Source organism: Branchiostoma lanceolatum, chromosome 17 (genome assembly GCF_035083965.1).
Source record: "Branchiostoma lanceolatum isolate klBraLanc5 chromosome 17, klBraLanc5.hap2, whole genome shotgun sequence".
NCBI lineage: Eukaryota > Metazoa > Chordata > Leptocardii > Amphioxiformes > Branchiostomatidae > Branchiostoma > Branchiostoma lanceolatum.
In genome coordinates, this window is record NC_089738.1 from 13457367 (window position 1) to 13471372 (window position 14006).

Sequence of the window (14006 nt, forward strand, 5' to 3'; positions counted from 1 at the left end):
TGTGATATATATATATACGTGTATCCGATCCTGTCAAGGTAAAGAGGCTTATAAATGAAGCAACTTATTTCAAGTTATAACAATTGTCTGGAACTAAGCCTTAGTTTTATTCATTCCATTCATTCATTCATAACTTATCCAAGTACATTCGTATCCAAGTTATACTTTTCATATTTCTACCATCAAACTTACAGTGGTGACGCAAAAAATAAATGGGTTTATCTAATTCTAACGGCGTATCGACTGATGATGAAAAATGGGTTTGAAATTTAGTAGACAGGTCAGGTAGACAGGACAGCTAGCCAGGCCAGGTAGACAGCCAAGCCTTTTCCGCAAACCCGACGAAATGTTTTGCCTAATCTGGAGACTTTTTGGGTTAATAGAAGGAACAGGTAGGGTCTTACCTTTCCCATTTTGGTTGAAATTTGTTTAGTTCAGCAGTTTAGGTGGCGTAACAACAGATTTGAGTTGCAATGCTGTGTCATGCGGTACAGCCTGGAAACTCAGGGTCAAGGGTAGGGTCTGTTTACTTCGGGGGGCGTTTCTCGGAGTTTGGGAGTGTACAGTTACCCTCTGTTTTCCGCCAAGTTGCATGTTTATCAAGTATACCCTTGTGACTTTCTGGTGGAGAAGAGTTTTTAAGATTGAAGTTAAGGTTAGTACTTTTACGGGGCGTTGTTTTAGTGCCTCTTATCATGCATGGGCTCCAATGGGGGCAAGTAACTTTGTTGTCAGCCCTGTACCGCCCCCCCCTCCCCTCCAGTAGTGATGTAGCAGTTTCTATTAAAATGGCTTGTTTATGTAGATTACTTCCGTTATTTGATCTGAAACAGATCAGACAGACAAGTGGTACATCCCTTCATACAGATTTATTCAAATTCTCACTCATTTCTCAACGTTTTTTAATACCGGGGGTTTTTTTTGCGTCCAAAATAGCGGATAACATGGGTTGGAGGAAATAGCTGTCCGTCTCGATTGGCGGAAACAACTGTCCGGTCCGATTTCAGTGTGGAAAAAGCTGACCGACTGTTTCCGGGTGTGGTTGCGCCCCCTAGCAGAAATAAAAGTGAAAGCAGTCTGACGTGTTACCGCTTGTCATGACATGAAGCGAGCTCATTGGATACAAGCATGCAAATGTCCACAATGCGGCCGGTGAATGCAAGCGATACTTTACGTAAATAATGAAGACGAAGCCCCACTCCAATAAACTACTAGCTCCCCTCGCTTCGTCTTATTATCTATATGAAGTGCAGTACAGTTTTACGTTTGTTACAACCAACATTACATTTGTTGCATACTTGAGCTGTTTGCCTAACTTGTCATATACTATTGTCACCTGGTAGCTTATACATTGCGGTACACGTACGTTCGATACCTTTTGTTAATATGTGCATTGTATAAATGTGCCTCAAAAGGTTGGCACTGGGTGGTGAAAGCCGCTACATATCCATGGAATAGGTTTTATCACGTTGTTTTTCAGTAGAAAGGAGCAAGGGCATAAACTTGAGAAAGATGCAGTCTGTGGATGAGCCACCAGACGGAGGCTGGGGGTGGATGGTGGTGCTGAGCTCATTCCTAGTTCACGTCTTCGCTCTAGGAGCGTACACGTCCATGGGAGTGTTCTACGCCGAGTTCCGAGAGGTTTTCCACGAAAGCGCGGGAAACACGTCCTTTATCAGCTCCGTCTTCACCGCTACTGTATTGATGTGCTGTGAGTATTTTCCATGTCTGTGCAGTGGCTGAAGCTGCCCCACATTATGTAGGAATGGCATGACATAACAACGGATTATTTTATTGTCCAACTGTTGTGCAGGGTACAATCTATGAATTGAAAGTTCCGTAAAGTAATACTAAGAAACAAGTCATTCTAAACATGGCAAATATTTTTCGTAATTGTATTTATGGCTAGCAATTCTACATACTAGAACCATAACCACAAAAAACATAACTATAACCATAAAGACGTAAACCGTAGGACGTTTCTACGATTCTACAATTTCAGCTCCCATTGCCAGTGCCCTGAGTAACCTGACCAGCTGCCGTGCCGTTGCCATGGCAGGAGGCGTCATTTCTGCCGTGGGGCTCGGGGTCAGCTTCTTCGCACAGAACATCGTACACCTGATCATCACCATTGGGCTGATAACAGGTCTATATATGGCCGCTGTCTCTAGACTATGAATTGGTGGAAACGCAAATATTAGCATGTGCAAGTACTAGTACGTACGAATCAACACCACAAAAGGAACTGGAGGTATGTTCCAATCCGTACCAGACTGCATGGGAATTTTCAATAGTAATTATATAATTGACGAGCAAAGGAGTTGCAAGGTTCCTTATGCGTAACTCCTGCCGGTACACCCCTCTTACAAATTATTTAGCCTATTTTCCCAATTTCTTCTATTTCAGTAGCAACTCAGGGAGTCTGGTAGATACTAATATCTTATATTCACTGTTTCGTACGTTACTATTTTATGCGCATGAGTGGAGCAAAATGCTATGCTGTTCCAAACTGAGAAAACGTCGTCCGTGACAGAGTGCTTCAACAAGCTGACATAAAGATAAATCTATAACAATGTATTCATTGTTTTCTTCGCGTTTCTTGTAGGGTTTGGGATGTCTCTGATGTACTCCCCAAGTCTGGCAATGATCGGGAAATACTTCCACAAACGGCACGCCACAGCAAATGGGATCGCGGTCAGTGGGACCGGGGTCAGCATGTTTGTCCTCTCGCCGCTCTTCCAGTTCCTTATCGATGAGTTCAGGTGGAATGGTGCACTCCTGATTTTCGGCGGCATGACGCTCAATGGTTGCGTCTTCGGTGCCTTGCTGAGACCCTTGCATCTTAAAGACGCTGGGAAAGACAAAGAAACCGAAGATGAAAAGGCTGCAGATTCATCGAAAACGTGCAAAGCCATCGTTCCATTCTGTCAAAAAGTTTTAGAAATGTTTGACGTGACATTATTGAAAAGCCGGCCTTTCCTTGTCTACAGCCTGTCCCTGTTCTTGTTAATGTTGGGCAATTCAATAATTTACGTACACCTGGTAGCTCACGCCCAAGCTCTAGGAGTGGAGAAAACACAAGCCGCATTCCTCCCGTCCGTTATGGGCATCGTCGAAGCCGTCGTAAGACCTTTAAACGGGTGGTTATCAGACAGAGTACCGGTCAGAAAACTGTACTATTACATGGCAGGTTGTGTCGGTCTGGGAATATGTAATATCGCCGTACCACACTCGCACACATACGCGGCCCTCGTGGCGTGCATGGTGTTCTATGGGATTTCCTCCGGCACCTTCTACCCACTGATCGCGGTCCTTGTACGGAAATACAGCGGCGTTTCCAGGATTTCCGGCGGGCTTGGTTGGGCGTTCGTCTTCCAGGGTGCCGCCTTTCTGCTGGGACAACCCATAGCAGGTATAAAGCATCGCCCCGATGGCCGTATCATGGATCCCATGAAATGCTGGGAGACGCGGGGCACTGTGGGGAGCGGAGGGGCAGACTTCATCATTACCATGACAACGCTATATGCCGCGCAAGCGTGCTACGTCCAATCCGGCATCTTGCCCGTGGTAATGGTTTGATCCATGCGCTACCCATAGTGCCCCGCGTCTCCCAGCATGCAGTAGGATCCGTGAAATGGTCTATGAAGAAAAAGATAAGATAAAGGGATGAACTGAAAGAAAAACTGGAATGTTAGCTAATGTTATCGATCATATTACTGTTTCTAGATTTCACTAAGTACGCGGGTTTCATGCATCAAATGGCACATTCATCTTTCATCTTCCCTCGACGGCAAAATTGTACCTTAACGTCTTACAAAATCTTCTTCTACAGGTTGGCTGTATGACGCAACCGGAAACTACGACATGTCCTTCTATGCAGCCGCGACCTTCATCTTTATCTCCGTGGTCATTCTCCTCCTCCTCGTGCCGAAGAAAGGCGGGAAATGGGCGCTGGAGTCCGGCAAGCCTGCTCCTTACGAGTGTGACGAGCTGATCGGACTTCAAGCTAGACAGCTACCTGCCGATAGTGTCACTACTGAAACCCTATTGACCTGTGAACTGCTGACCAGTGTGTAACGGGCAATCTGAAATCGGGCAAACAGCCCATGCATGATGTGTTTGCAAATGCAGACTTTTCAGTCTACATGTAAACGTTAACCGGTACCACTAGTCCAGACCGTTGCATTTCCAGAATTGTGGGCTGTACCTCCTAAAGACATCCTTTCCTATGGCCTACCAGGCACATTGCGTGTACTACACAAGACATAATGGAAAGATACTTCTTTTATTGTGTGGGAGGAGCGAACGGTAAAAGAATGAATGGATCGCATTCCTAGATACATTTTTCACGAACATATTGTGACATTTCGTATGCAAATATAAGGTGAAGCAATAGCATTTTTTCTTAGTATTTTACAAAATATGTGAACGTGAAGGTAAAGAGGCTTATAAATGAAGCAACTTATTTCAAGTTATAACAATTGTCTGGAACTAAGCCTTTGTTTTATAACTTATCCAAGTGCATCAGTATCCAAGTTATACTTTTCATATTCCTACCGGCAAAACTCAAGTGGGGTGGCACAAAAATATACTTGGGTTTACTTAATTAAGTTGAATCAGGATGATGATGAAACATGGGACAAAAATCGAATTGTCAAGCATAGACGTCTGCCTTTTGTGACCTTTACCAATTGAAGTCACTAAGCCAGATCTTAAATTCGTGTCATGAAAACGTTAGACATGATATATATGTACTTTCTGAAAGGTTTGTTTAGTAAGGAACCACCCTATCACATGTAAGGATCCGGATACATTCTTTCGAATGCTATCTTGAAACGTACTGAAGCCTATAGGCAACTCTAGATCGTACAGTCTCAAATATATAGTCCAAAGTGTTTTCAAGCGTGCTATACGCACTTCCCAACACGCGATCATTATATACCATACACCCAGTACGAAAACGGAGACAAGGAGACAGACGTTTGGAAAACTATTTCAACGCATTGTCTCTTCGGTTCTAAACATGCAAGGTTTACTGACCTCCGCAAGGTTACTGACCTCCCGTCACCAGCGATGCATAAAAAACAGGTACAATAGAACCACGTGATTTTTTTTAGGCAAAGCGTTCAGGTGACATCGATATCAGCAAACTTAGCGCAACAACACAGGGCGGAACACTAGCTAGAAATCATAGCCTGTGAGTCTATAGTGTTGTGTCCTACTATGAAAAGGCTCGTTTTGTGCAGTTCAAGTCATAATCTTTTAGATCGACTGACAAACAGTGGCCTCTTGGGAAGATCTGACCCAGTGACTCAGTGTTTGGTCAAATCAAAAAAGAGTTCTAACATTCCGTGTTTTGATACGGGTTTCAAGGCATTGTCTCTTCAGTTCCAATAAGGAAGGGAATGATAACTGAAGAACCTCGCTCTGTCATTGCCAGGCACTCATGGCACATAAGCTAAACACGCAAGGTTACTGACCTCCAGTCACTAGCGATGCGGAAAGCCATGTACAATAGAATCAGACAAAGCGTTCAGGTGACAGCAGCAATTTAAGGGCAACAACAGAGAACGGAACAGCTAGAAATCATACACCTTGCCAGTGCGCTGCCTTTATATAAGGTGAGTCTATTGTGTCCTACTATGAAAAGCCGCCAGTTTGTGCAGTTTAAGTCATAGCCTTTTTGATATAAATTAATAGACTGACGGAGAGAGAATGAAAGACCTCGACACGGAGTTAGTCCCAAGGTTCACAGCCTTGTATGTCATAATGCACAAACCTCTTGGGAAGATCTGAGTTAAATCAGTGTTTGGTTAACTCAAGAAAGAGTTCTTATTACCCAAGTTTGGTACAGATACGTCCTATGACATAACGACATATAGTACAGTTGTTTGTGGACAGGCATATTTTAGAACACTATGGTCTCAGAACAGTCTATCTCAGACATAAGTTGACGATCACTCTTCATGTATGACTATGTATGACATTTTCTGCAACAGCCCAAGTGATGTTGCAAATCTTCTCATGATTTCCATGACCATATATTTTCAGTATCAAATATGATTGGAACGATAGCTAAATGCAAAAGAAAACGCCACTTCGCATCAACTATCGAACTTGTACAACGTTAACATGAAACCAAACATTTACAGCGAACAATTCATGTTTGTACAGACCTTAGTAGGTCATGAAGCACGATAGGGTAAAACGTAACATGTACCCCCAGGGCAAATAACAGGTCGGTGAAAGGGTCTCCAATAAGTTGTCTGACATCATAGTACATCAAAGGCGTCTGGCATTTGTGTCGTTAAGTACACAAATCATGCCAATTGTAAACGTCTGAAATGTACATATATTCGTACCATGCAGACTTCAGTAGCACCTAGTATCAAAGATGTGTTGGGTAATTGAGAAACGCTCAAACTTTGCCAGTATCATTACATGCTATCAACTTAGAGTGGTCGACAAATACAACACAACAACCTACGGAACCAGCCAGAACCAGTTAGTAAGGTCAGGGTTCACAGAGTGTTTACAGTAAAGGAACATGACTCTGCGAGGATCAGGTGTCAAGACAATACGCAGTTGTTTGTCAATGGTATGACACTCGGCAGGTTTGCCAAATCTGAGACGATATGAAAAATGTATGGTTATGCCGTTGCCCCATACGTACATAATTGTAAAGATTTCTAAAGCAACAAGTGTTCCACGACCTCATATCTCCATGAACAATTCTATTCATGCAAATGACGTAAACATTTGCATAATATATGCTTGGTCATAAACACCTTCATCTAACTTACACATGTTGCAATATTGACAGTCCTATAATGTTCCGATTTGATTAATTAGGGTATTTTGGCATTAATTATGCAAATTAGGAATTTATTTGCATAATTGGAATCTGTTGATGCTCCACTTTCCATAAACTACGTATGTTACATGTCTTTGAGTCTGACAATGGAAAACACTGCAAATATAGATTTTCCTCATTAGCTATGCAAATTAAGTCATAATTAGCATAATTTACACATCATTATATATATCTCTGTCTAAGCTACCTGCATACTAAGTATCATATTGACGGTCCTATAATTTTCGAATTAGATGAGATATGGTGTTTTCGCATAAATTATGCAAATCAGGAATTTATTTGCATAATTCGTATCTGTTGATGATCCACTTTCCATAAACTACATACGTTACATGTATTTGAGTCTGATAATGTCAAAACACTGCAAATATAGATTTTCCTCATTAGCTATGCAAATTAAGTCCCAATTAGCATAATTTGCACTTCATTGTCTATATCTCTATCTAAGCTACCTGCATACTAGATATCATGGAAATCCGTCGTTCCTTTGTTCAGTTATTCCCCTTAGAAGATTATCACAAAAACGCCCCTGCAGTTCCAGAGGAAGCTGCTAGGGGGTCCAAACCCACACCACGTCTTCATTACACCGCAAGCTATCTGTCACCAAACAAGAGCTTTTAAAAAAAGCTGGCGTTTCGGCTACGTTTATGAGTGTGAGTTGTCTTTTCCCTTTACTTGAAGTAAAATCTGCCAGAGGAAGTCACTCAAGGGCTGTTCAGTCTATAAGAAAAATTGTCATTTTGGGAAATGAGTACTGTTTTAATAGAGAAAGGCAGATTGGGGAAAGCAATTTTGAAGTTACGTCACTTAACTTAAGTGCTTTTGAAAAAGCTGGTCTTGGCCTACAACTTGTACTTATTTGTAAAATGTATAATAGGCTCATTATAAAAGCTATCAATGTAATTATGTACATGGCACGCAATAAAACATAAAATTTGAAAAAGCACCATTGAATCATCAGCACTATGGTAATTAAGTGAAATAGAAGTTCATAACAGCTAAGGTTCTATCTAAAATGACTACCAAATGTCAAACAAATCAACAGCTACCTCATCCGTATTATTCTGGTTTCCGCATTTACAACATTTCTTCCTTATTTTCCTGGGTAATTTTGCTAAAATTCATGAAAATTCCCATAGTTTTGTGCCGAGCGGCGCCACTTTCCACGTCCGTGTTGTCTGAATGAAGTCGATACTGAACAATGGAGCATTTGCTACTGTAACAAAGAATCGCTGTTTTGCAAACAACATCAAGAGCCTCTGTTTACATCGGGGATAGAAGTTTAGTGGCGAGTGTTTTGCAAGAATCATCTTACCGCGCATAGGAGCCGCTGCACGGTATTTTCCATTACAATGAACAGAAAAATTCGAATGCCGGGTTTGGAATCTATGAAGTCCTGTTCATAAGACAAAGGCCTTGTATATATTAAATGAATATTTAGAAATAACAAATATAAAATATTTATTTATTTATTTATTAACGAAAAAATGATATTCATAAATATGATATTGATAGATTAATATAATATCAATATATATTTTTGATATTCAATATCTAAAAAGAAAAAAAAATCCATGCACGGACACGAACCCGGATCTTCTGGGTCCGAAGTGCTTCGCGTTGCCAGATGGGCCAAGCTGCGGTACGTAACACGTCAACCTGTACGTAATGCTATAACCTCACTATATGGTATCATTTATGCCGATTTTTGGTCGTTTTCTTGACGAAATCATTTTTCTTCTTCTGCAATCTTGTGGAATAGATGTAATATGGTCATTTTTCAGGATATCAAAGTCCGAAACCACAATGCAATGATATTTCCGAACAGTTGTAGCAGTTACATGCGGTCGCCCTCCTGTGTGTCATGCAAATGTAGCCTGCCTGCCTTTTCGTGCTCCCTTGCCATATAAGGCAACGGCTATACAAGGATTTGGGAACGTATTGCCATATAAGGTCTTATTGTGTGCGACACAGTGTTAAACCAAGCTTCCCTGGTTCCTGCCTGCCTGCAAGGTAAAAGCCAGGACATTGCGTTCCGGCGCGAAGGCGCCGAAACGCAAAAATCAAGATCACAGCACGTCCAGGTCCAGGTCAAAAGATACAAAAATGGAATTTCTGCTGCAGTACCAAGGTCACATACCAGGGGGCCCAAAATCGACCTTGAAGTTCGGCTTCACAACACCTGCCCACATACCAAATATCATTGTAATCAATCTAGAGGCTCTTGAGTTATGCTGACTACAGTAGTCCGGAAACACAAACAGACAAACAGACAGACAGACAGACAAACAGACAGACACACCCAAAACAATATCTCCATTTTTCATGGAGATAAAAATAGCGTTGACTCTCCGCCAAATGCCAAGGATCCAACAGAGCGAATGTGCTGCAAAGCTAGGAGAATGCTTTAGCTTTGTCAACTTGAATTATCTGATGCCTTGGCGCTCTAGTCATGTGGCCTGTCTTCCATGTCAGGTGACAAAACACGTTGATATTTCCCATTTATGAACAAGAATCTGTCGATGTCTTTCTGTAGAAAGGAGTAAGAACAGAAACTTGAGAAAGATGCCGTCTTTGGATGAACCGCCAGACGGCGGCTGGGGGTGGATGGTGGTGTTGAGCACATTTCTCGTACACGTCATCGCTCTGGGAGCGGTGAAGTCCCTGGGAGTGTTCTACGCCGAGTTCCGAGAGGTTTTCAACGAAAGCGCGGGAAACACATCCTTCATTAGTTCTGTCTTCGTCGCTACTTTATTGATGTGCTGTGAGTATAAGATATGTACTCAAAAACATTTCATACTCTAAAATGTCGAACTATTTTTCAATACAAAGATTTCTGGATATGCATCAGTGGTCGAAGCTGGAGAGATGATGTACTTTATTGTACTGTTGTGCAAGCCAAGGTACAAATTTTGTAGACCTTACCTAAGATACAAGGTACATACTAGATTATACACCATAAATCCCGTCTTCTTTTGTCCATTTCCAGCTCCCATTGCCAGTGCCCTAAGCAACCTGACCAGCTGCCGTGCCGTCGTCATGGCAGGAAGCGTCATTGCTGCCGTGGGACTCGGGGTCAGCTTCTTCGCACAGAACATCGTGCACCTGATCATCACCATTGGACTGATAACAGGTTTGTACATGGTCGCTGTCTCATTTTACAGCAACCCAGATAGTCTGGTGGTATTGTTTCGTACGTTACGATTTCATGGCCATGAGTTGAGCAAAATATACATTTGCATATGCTATGCTGTTCTAAACTGAAAAAATCGTCGTCTGTGACAAGTTGACAAATAGATTGATCTACAACCATATACTAGTTTTCATTGTTTTCTTCGCGTTTCTTGTAGGGTTTGGGATGTCTCTGATGTACTCCCCAAGTCTCGCAATGATCGGGAAATACTTCCACAAGCGGCACGCCACAGCAAATGGGATCGCGATCAGTGGGACCGGGGTCAGCATGTTTGTCCTCTCGCCGCTCTTCCAGTTCCTTATCGATGAGTTCAGGTGGAATGGTGCACTCCTGATTTTCGCCGGCATGGCACTAAATGGCTGCGTCACGGGTGCCTTGCTGAGACCCATACATCTCAAAGATACTGGCACAGCCGAAGAAGTCGAAAATGCAGACGAAGAGGCCGCAGATTCATCGAAAACGTGCAAAGCCATCGTTCCATTCTGTCAAAAAGTTTTGGAAATGTTTGACGCGTCTTTATTAAAAAGCCGGCCTTTCCTTATCTACAACCTGTCTCTGTTCGGATTAATGTTGGGCAATTCGATGATATTCGTGCACCTGGTAGCCCACGCCCAAACTCTAGGGGTGGAGAAAACACAAGCCGCATTCCTCCCCTCCGTTATGGGCATCGTCGAAGCCGTCGTAAGACCGATAAACGGATGGCTATCAGACAGAGTACCGGTCAGAAAACTGTACTATTACATGGCAGGTTGTGTCGGTCTGGGAATATGCAATATCGCCATACCACACTCGCAGACATACGCGGCCCTCGTGGCGTGCATGGTGTTCTATGGGATTTCCTCCGGTACATACTACCCACTGATTGCGGTCCTTATAAAAAAATACAGCGGCGTTTCCAGGATTTCCGGCGGGCTTGGGTGGGCGTTCGTCTTCCAGGGTGCCGCCTTTCTGCTGGGACAACCCATAGCAGGTATAAAGCATCGCCCCGATGGCCGTATCACGGATCCTACTGCATGCTGGGAGACGCGCGGGGTACTATGGGTAGCGAAGGGGCAAACCTCATCGTTACCATGACAACGCAAATGCCGTCCATGCGTACTACGTCCAGTCCAGCTTGTCTTGGTAATGATTTGTAGACTCCATCAGCTACCCAATGTGCCCCACGTCTTCCAGCATTCAGTAGGCGTGAAATAGTCCATGAAGTAAGGATAAGATAAAGGGATGAACATAAAGAAAGAAATCAAGAATTCTGCAATAAAAAAAAGTTTTTAGATGTCCATGAACACGCTTTCATGCCTAAAATGGCATCTTCATCTTCGCAGTTTATGTGACTGTAGACATGTGTTAGAAGGCAGATTTGGACCTGAACATCTTACACAATCTTTCCCTTCAGGCTGGCTGTATGACGCAACCGGAAACTACGACATGTCCTTCTATGCAGCCGCGACCTTCATCTTCGTCTCCGTGGCCATCCTCCTCCTCCTCGTGCCGAGGAAAGGGGGAAAATGGACGCTGGAGTCCGGCGAGCCTGCTCCTGACGTCCCACGTGACGAGTGTGACGGGGTGGTGGGACTTCAAGCTAGACAACTACCTGCCGAAACTGTCACTACCGAAGGACAAAATAACCCAGTTTTCCAACGTGAGATGTGAACCTATGTTATAGGGTTATGCGTGAAATTGAGCATAAAACGAATGATGTGTAGAGTTTTTAACGTATATGAAGCCAATGGCATTTTCATAACTGTGGGATAAGGTGAAGCAATAACGTATATTCTTTATCTTCATATTTTCTTTAAGTATGTGGCAACGTTTTTTAGGTCATACCTGGGCCGCGAAAACGTTCGATACGGGTGTTCCGCATCGTGTGATAAATATAGAATACAACACGGGGTATTCCGTATCACCCGAGGTGCCAGCCCGACCGCGGGTCGGATCGCCCGACGGCCGTAGGCCGGAGGGCGATCCGACCCGCGGGAGGGCTGGGACCGAGGGTGATGCGGAATACAACGTGTTGTATTTTATTTATGTCATACCTTAGTCATACCCACCCGAGAAAACACACATTTCAATGCGGAATGCGCCAGAAGTTCAGGGAGTTTTGTGTCTTCGAACAAGAAACTGTAGCAACATTGATTCCAATCTCCGAATCCGGTATTCGAATTTCCGACGGCCGCACAACCGGCGCGCTCGAAATGCGTTCGAAATATTCTATGGAAGCCTGTGTGATAACACTTCCGAACCCTATGTGATCCGGATAGTTATCACACGGTCCGGAACACCCGTATCAGGCCCAGGCATGACATAAATTTCCGTATCACACGGGCTTCCATAGAATATTTAGAACGTATTTCGAGTGCGCCGGTTGCGAAAATTCGAATACCGGATTCGGAGGTTGGAATCGATGTTGTTACGATTTCTTTTGTTCGAGGACACAAAACTCTCTCAACTTCAGGCGCATTTTGCATTGAAATGTTTTTTTTTTTTGGTGGGTGGGTGGGTGGGTATGACATAAATAAAATACCACACGGTGTATTCCGCATCATCCTCGGTCCCGGCCCTCCGGGCGATACGACCCGCGGTCGGGCCGGTACCCCGGTCGATACGGGATACACCGTGTTGTATTCTATATTTATGTCATACCCGGGCCGCGAAAACGTTAGATACGGGTGTTCCAGACCGGGTGATAACTTTGGGTTATCACACGGGCTTTCATAGAATATTTAGAATGCATTTCGAGTGCGCTACTGCCGAACATTCGAATACTGGATTCGGGCGTTGGAATGTGCGGCTGTTACAATTTTTTGTTCGTGGACACCAACTTTTCTCAACTTCGGTCGCACTTCGCATTAAAATGTGTGTTTTCTCGGGTGGGTATGACATAAACAAAATACAACACGGTGTATTTCGCATCACCCTCGGTCCCAACCCTCCCGCGGGTGATACGGAATACCCCGTGTTGTATTCTATATCAGAATTTATCAGATCATATAGACAGACGACGTTGACCAATCAGAACGCTCCATTTTTTTGGATCATTAGCATTACATGTGGTGGTTTGTTATTCGATTCTAAGGAACTTTCTGATATAGACAGACTTATATGAGCATGATAATGAATGACGTTAGTAATAAATGAAAGCAAATACATGGCACAACCCTCAAAGAAAACAAGGCAGCCATCTTGGTTTTCTTTGGTGGTATGGTCCCGTGCTTGATGTATGGTACATATGATAATATTGTTAATGACCCACTTTCGTTCGGTCTATCAACTGCAACGTAGTTAGATTAGTAGTGTTTGTGTACACACGTATGTTAGGCTACTCTGTGAAAACATTTTGTTTCGGAATGTCACTAGGTATGTACACTTATTCTGTAAAGGAACTATATGACAGAAACACCGTTTATTCTGTCAATAGTAAAGGGTGTTTCTGTCATATTATTCATTTGGACACAATGAAAGGCAAGACAAACCATCAACATTTCAAATCTTTAATTCAAAATTTATCTGAAAAATAGTCGGAATAACAATAATTTCATCAAAAGTGCAGACAAGCCATGCCTTCAAATTAACAGAAGACAACCAAGCGTGCCTGAAGAAAGAAATCGTTTTAAACTGACTCATATAATGTAATACTGTCTGAATGTAGAATATGTTCAACCTATCTTAACAACTACTGACACAGCACTACAAATAGTACAATGCCATATGTACTTTTTTTATGCCTGTATATTATTACTTGGTAATCGTTACTATACATTTCACATGTAAAAGAAAATACTGCAACGTACAAGATAAGGAGTCATTTTAATATTTCTGGACCTGACATAGACATTACTGCCCAATGACAATGTCATGCAGTGTTAACTTAAGTATCATTATTATGGCTCGGAGAAAATAAACGATTCAAAACAAACTTACCCTTTGCCATAGTCATCAGCT

General features: G+C 42.9%; 2 protein-coding genes across 4 annotated transcripts; both read left to right on the forward strand.

Annotated features, from left to right (window-relative positions):
• The first annotated feature begins 221 nt into the window (after window positions 1-221).
• Window positions 222-4345, forward strand: LOC136422911 (monocarboxylate transporter 13-like). Of its 2 annotated transcripts, none has more exons than XM_066410841.1 (5): window positions 222-655; window positions 1481-1711; window positions 2003-2146; window positions 2606-3412; window positions 3833-4345. In XM_066410841.1, exons 2-5 carry the CDS (start codon window positions 1513-1515, stop codon window positions 4075-4077), a joined length of 1395 nt encoding a protein of 464 aa, XP_066266938.1. In that variant the 5' UTR covers window positions 222-655; window positions 1481-1512; the 3' UTR covers window positions 4078-4345. The 2 variants fall into 2 exon arrangements, with proteins under 2 accessions (XP_066266938.1, XP_066266939.1); XM_066410842.1 differs by having other exon boundaries at window positions 1484-1711.
• A 508-nt stretch (window positions 4346-4853) lies between these two features.
• On the forward strand, window positions 4854-11934 carry LOC136422910 (monocarboxylate transporter 13-like). 2 transcript variants are annotated; one of them, XM_066410839.1, is made up of 5 exons: window positions 4854-5621; window positions 9411-9638; window positions 9864-10007; window positions 10225-11037; window positions 11461-11934. In XM_066410839.1, exons 2-5 carry the CDS (start codon window positions 9440-9442, stop codon window positions 11715-11717), a joined length of 1413 nt encoding a protein of 470 aa, XP_066266936.1. In that variant the 5' UTR covers window positions 4854-5621; window positions 9411-9439; the 3' UTR covers window positions 11718-11934. The 2 variants fall into 2 exon arrangements, with proteins under 2 accessions (XP_066266936.1, XP_066266937.1); XM_066410840.1 differs by having other exon boundaries at window positions 9415-9638.
• The last annotated feature ends 2072 nt before the right edge of the window (window positions 11935-14006 follow it).

Coding starts and splice junctions, on each gene's coding strand:
- LOC136422910 (XM_066410839.1), top strand. CDS start 9,440: ATGCCGTCTTTGGATGAACCGCCAGACGGCGGCTGGGGGTGGATGGTG. Junction 10,008..10,224: donor CACCATTGGACTGATAACAG/GTTTGTACATGG, acceptor CGTTTCTTGTAG/GGTTTGGGATGTCTCTGATG. Junction 11,038..11,460: donor GCTGGGACAACCCATAGCAG/GTATAAAGCATC, acceptor CTTTCCCTTCAG/GCTGGCTGTATGACGCAACC.
- LOC136422911 (XM_066410841.1), top strand. CDS start 1,513: ATGCAGTCTGTGGATGAGCCACCAGACGGAGGCTGGGGGTGGATGGTG. Junction 1,712..2,002: donor CGCTACTGTATTGATGTGCT/GTGAGTATTTTC, acceptor CTACAATTTCAG/CTCCCATTGCCAGTGCCCTG. Junction 3,413..3,832: donor GCTGGGACAACCCATAGCAG/GTATAAAGCATC, acceptor CTTCTTCTACAG/GTTGGCTGTATGACGCAACC.